We start from the raw sequence: 5621 nt of genomic DNA, 5'->3' as shown, positions 1-5621 counted from the left end.
ATCTCGGAGTTTAAGGCTGTGGTTAGATTTATCTTAATTACTTTCTTGTAGTTGCGGATGCTTGCAAGGGGTATAATCACAAGTATGTATTAGTCCTAGGAAGGGCGGTGCATTAGCATAGGTTCACCCACACAACACTTATCAAAACAATGAAGATTAATCAGTTTGTATGTAGCGAAAGCACTAGACTAAAATCCCGTGTGTCCTCGAGAACGTTTGGTCATTATAAGTAAACAAACCGAAGCTTGTCCTTTGTGCTAAAAAGGATTGGGCCACTCGCTGCAATTATTTCTCTCGCATTTTACTTACTTGTACTTTATTCATCTGTTACATCAAAACCCCCGAATACTTGTCTGTGAGCATCTACAGTGAATCCTTCATCGAAACTGCTTGTCAACACCTTCTGCTCCTCGTTGGGATCGACATTCTTACTTATCGAAGATACTGCGATACACCCCCTTGATACGTCTCCGACGTATCGATAATTTCTTATATTCCATGCCATATTATTGATCATATCTACATGTTTTATGCACACTTTATGTCATATTCGTGCATTTTCTGGAACTAACCTATTAACAAGATGCCGAAGAGCCGATTCTTGTTTTCTGCTGTTTTTGGTTTCAGAAATCCTAGTAACAAAATATTCTCGGAATTGGACGAAATCAACGCCCAGGGTCCTATTTTGCCACGAAGCTTCCAAAAGACCGAAAGGGATACGAAGTGGGGCGACGAGGCGCCGCCACCATAGGGCCGCGCGGCCAAGGGGGGCCTGCGCCGCCCTATGGTGTGGGCCCCTCGTCAGCCCTCCGACTCTGCCCTTCCGCCTACTTATATCCTCCGTCGCGAAACCCCCGATGCGAAAAACCACGATACGGAAAACCTTGCGAGACGCCGCCGCCGCCAATCCCATCTCGGGGGATTACGGAGATCTCCTCCGGCACCCTGCCGGAGAGGGCATTCATCTCCCGGAGGACTCTTCACCGCCATGGTCGCCTCCGGAGTGATTAGTGAGTAGTTCACCCCTGGACTATGGGTCCATAGAAGTAGCTAGATGGTTGTCTTCTCCTCATTGTGCTTCATTGTTGGATCTTGTGAGCTGCCTAACATGATCAAGATCATCTATCTCGTAATTCTATATGTTGTGTTTGTCGGGATCCGATGGATAGAGAATACCATGTTATGTTAATTATCAAGTTATTACCTATGTGTTGTTTATGATCTTGCATGCTCTCCGTTATTAGTAGAGGCTCGGCCAAGTTGATGCTAGTAACTCCAAGAGGGAGTATTTATGCTCGATAGTGGGTTCATGTCTCCGTGAATGGGGGGAGTGACAGAAACCCCTAAGGTTATGGATGTGATGTTGCCACTAGGGATAAAACATTGATGCTATGTCCGAGGATGTAGTTATTGATTACATTACGCGCAATACTTAATGCAATTGTCTGTTGCTTTGCAACTTAATACTTGGAGGGGTTCGGATGATAACTCGAAGGTGGACTTTTTAGGCATAGATGCGAGTTGGATGGCGGTCTATGTACTTTGTCGTAATGCCCAATTAAATCTCACTTGTACTTATCATGACATGTATGTGCATTGTTATGCCCTCTCTATTTGTCAATTGCCCGACCGTAATTTGTTCACCCAACATGCTTTTATCTTATGGGAGAGACACCTCTAGTGAACTGTGGACCCCGGTCCATTCTTTTATACTGAAATACAAATCTGCTGCAATACTTGTTCTTTACTTGTTTTCTCTGCAAACAATCATCTTCCACACAATACGGTTAATCCTTTGTTACAGCAAGCCGGTGAGATTGACAACCTCACCTGTTTCGTTGGGGCAAAGTACTTTGGTTGTGTTGTGCGGGTTCCACGTTGGCGCCGGAATCTCCGGTGTTGCGCCGCACTACATCCCGCAGCCATCAACCTTCAACGTGCTTCTTGGCTCCTCCTGGTTCGATAAACCTTGGTTTCTTTCTGAGGGAAAACTTGCTGCTGTGCGCATCATACCTTCCTCTTGGGGTTCCCAACGAACGTGTGAATTACACGCCATCACCCCTATACTTGTGGGTCATCAGTCGTCATCAACACCGAACGTGTGACCGAGTACGGAGGTGCTGCCCGACTGTGGCACCGTCAAGATCTTCTACGCGCTTTTTAAAGCGGCAAGTGATCATCTTCTGCAACAACGAGATCTAATCCCGTAGGCTTTGGAAATTTTCGAGGGTTAGTCTCATGATCTTCTCGTTGCTACCATCTTCTAGATTGCATCTTGGTTTGTTATTCGTTCTTGCGGTAGGACATTTTTTGTTTTCTATGCTACGAATCCCATCACCTTTCTAGTGCCTTCCTTCTCTTGTCTCTTCCCTCCAAGTCATAGCGGCAAATGCACGAGGACACAGACACTATTAGTGAAGTTGTTACCGATGAGTTATTTTAGACGTTGTAATTTAAGTCGAACATATTCTTTAGCATTCAAACTAGAAACTTGTATGAAGATATTTTTAGCATATTTATACCAATAGAGTGAGGATACAAAAACGTCTATATGTACCATATTAATGTAACTTACACAAACCTACCCAAAAATTAAAGAAATGTGATTTTTATTTATTTTTGGGTATTTGAGATCATTTTTAAATATCTCCCTAAGGCACTATCTTTTAAATAAACGTAAATTTATAGCATACCATGGTTTAAATTTAGCGCAACATGTTGACTATCTTTGAATTGACAAAAATGATTTTAAACTTGTTAATAGTTTAAGTATAAATAATTATATTTATTTTCGCATGTCCCATAAGGGTATCTAGATAAGGAGGTGCAAACAAAAATACTTTAAATCAAATTAGAATATAACATACCGAATCTCTCCAAGCAGCAGTGGCGGACCCGAAAAAATTAGCAGCGGAGGCAAATAAAGTGGTTCGGGATCTTTCTTGTATAAATTGGTAAATCTGAAGAAATTTCATTTAAATTTTATCAAATAGTATAGGGATTCAAAAAAAATAGTGGGGGCCTATGCCCCCACGTAGCTACACTTGAGTCCGCCCATGCCAAGCAAGTGACAGATGAGTCTACCATTGCGAAGATCAACAAAGTTGAGTCCACCTAGTAAATTGGGAAAACAATGTGGCAGGTTGTCTTAGCGGCGATGGCTACGCTATATGTCTATGTGTATGCACAACTGCAATTCGTAATTATCTGCCAGGGCTATTACTCACATGAAATGGCCAGTGTGATGCTGGAAACCAATGTCTCACGACTTAAGAAAGAACTGAGACAAATATGCTTGCAATCCCAGAGCAGAGGGACAAGGATGCCGCTGGTTCGCTTGGATGGAAGATGGTTCTTCTTGATTAGAAGGTCCTTCTTCTTTACAAGAAGGAGTCTAACCTCGATGTGGAGGTGGAGGAGTCAGTAGTTGTGGCCAAAGAGGCAACAGCCAAGGATCCCCCAATAGATTGTACTTCTACAAAGGAATCAGTTGGAAATAAATTATTGTAGGGGCTATGCATTATCTACATTATCTATGTGTGCTGAAAACATTTTCTATGTGGCTTATCTATGTGAGCGGAACACTATCTGTTTGACAAAGTGGAAATGGACCAATGTAGGAGTTATCTCATGGCATGTTAATCATGTTCACTTTCTGTCTTGATATATTAACAATCAAGAATTGCTCGTTTCTTCTTCTTTGTTGATTGATATGTTAACTCTTGCGCTACTATTTCATTATTACTTGTAGTTGATATGCGCTATTATTTTCTTTTTCTTTTTGGGCTGACCAAAATCACTAGAGGTCTACAGAAGAAACTCTGTCTATGCGTCGAGGTGGAGTTGGAGAGATTAATGAGTAACGAGAGAACATCCTCCCGCTAGACTTGCTTGACAGACACATTTCATTTCGAATGTAAAAAAGCATGTGATTTTCACGGGCATTTTTCTTATCACCACGTAAGTTCAATCAAGACATCGCCTATTATACATCTTCTGGAGATGCTCTAAGCAAACACTAACAAAGACAATCCTCACATGCATAATAATTAATGAACTTGCAGATACATAGCTTATTATTAGCTCCAACACTCCTTGGGAGGTGGAACAATCGTAATCCCGGCATGCATTCAGATGCCCCGTCTACTAATCTTAAGATGAGGGTTTCTGCTTCTTCTGATGGCAGTTCATCAGAGAGCAAACATGTATTCGTACTACGTACATTACCAGAAAGTTGAGAGAAATGGAAAGGGCAACCATGCAGTACACTTGTCTTAGTAGTACTGGATTGCTATAGTATAAAGCTGCACATGCATTAGAGGTTCTTGGCGCGCGGCACACAGAGCATATATAGTTCAAACGCGCGCATGCATGCAGTCAGTAGCTCCACAGGCTGACCTCGCCGTCGTCGCCGCCGTCCGCGGCGAAACTGGCCGAGGAGCCTGCCATCATGGGAGGAGGCGCAATGAGCATCCCTTGCGCCATGTCGAGGTAGCCCTGCATGCCGAAGTCCATCATCCCGTCGTCCATCGCGTAGTAGTAGGCGGGGTGGTCGCCACCGACGAACTGCGCCGCCTCCGGTGCAGCAGCAGCGGCGGCCGCCGCCTCCTCGGCGGAAGCGGAAGTGGCATTGCTCTGAACCTGATCGGGCGGCGGCAGGAAGGCCTCGGCGGCCTCGGCGGCGGCGCGGCGTATCTCGTCGTGGCCCGCGCCGGCGGGCGGGACCCGGAGCAGGCGGGGCGAGTCGGCGAAGTTGAGGCATGCGGCGCGGCCGCGCATCGCGAGGGCGGCGACGTCGTGCGCGCGCGCCGCCATCTCGGCGGTCTCGAAGGTGCCGAGCCAGATGCGGCTCTTGCTGTGCGGCTCGCGCACCTCGCAGATCCACCTGCCCGGGTTCCTCCGGCGCACGCCCTTGTACACCGGGTGGCGCGTCTCCTTGAACTTGGTCCGCCCCGCGCGGCGCTTCGGCGGCGCCGAGGAGACCGTCATGTAGGTCGGCGCCGGGAAGCCTGCCGGATCGTCCGCCGCCACTGGGGACGGCGTGCCCGACGAGGAGTAGTCGCTGCTGAGCGCGGCGAAGTCCATGGCTCGTAGCTGCTGGAGTCGAGTGTGTCTGTGATGGAGGAAGTTGAAGCAGGCGGTTTGAATTTTGGAGGGAAAGGCTGGAGAGTTATATAGTTTAGCGCGTGGAGGGCGACGTGTCCGCGTAACGCGGTGCGGCACGGGAGGCGCCAGCCAGGTAGAGCGACTTGGTGGGTCGGGACGGTGTTGGGCTCGCTCTGGGCGTTTAAGTGGGTCCGAACCAGCTGGAGCTCGCGAGAGTGCGGATGGGGACCCACGCAACGCGCAGGCATGGCACGGAGGTGGGCCGGACGGCTGGGCCACTCTGCGATAATCGTTTGGCAGCGGGGCTGTCTTGTTTGTACTCTGACAGCAACGTCTCCTGATAGTGAAGCTCGCCTTCTCGAAGTAGCTAGTTTCATCTCATCTGTGCAGAGCCGTCGCCCCTTGGACTTGGATAGTGTGGATTTTCTTTCCATCTAGAGGAGGTCTGCTCTAGCCTCTAGGAGAAATGCAGCCAATTGGCATGAGCATTTCCTGTATTTCAAAGTTTCATGAAG

The 5621-nt window shown here is 47.3% G+C and overlaps 1 protein-coding gene across 1 annotated transcript; it reads right to left on the bottom strand.

The window, feature by feature from the left end:
• Nucleotides 1–4019: 4019 nt before the first annotated feature.
• On the bottom strand, nt 4020–5110 carry LOC124688218 (dehydration-responsive element-binding protein 1G-like). The gene has a single exon (XM_047221929.1). The coding sequence runs from the start codon at nt 5083–5085 to the stop codon at nt 4378–4380; it is 708 nt and encodes a 235-aa protein (XP_047077885.1). The 5' UTR covers nt 5086–5110; the 3' UTR covers nt 4020–4377.
• Nucleotides 5111–5621: the final 511 nt, after the last annotated feature.

This window comes from Lolium rigidum, chromosome 2, assembly GCF_022539505.1.
Source record: "Lolium rigidum isolate FL_2022 chromosome 2, APGP_CSIRO_Lrig_0.1, whole genome shotgun sequence".
NCBI classification, from domain to species: Eukaryota; Viridiplantae; Streptophyta; class Magnoliopsida; order Poales; family Poaceae; genus Lolium; species Lolium rigidum.
Note: the sequence above shows the minus strand (reverse complement) of the source record. Positions and strands in the feature narration are given on the sequence as shown.

What these genes read in the sequence shown, in the direction of transcription:
- LOC124688218 (XM_047221929.1), bottom strand. Translation starts at nt 5,085, where the DNA reads ATGGACTTCGCCGCGCTCAGCAGCGACTACTCCTCGTCGGGCACGCCG.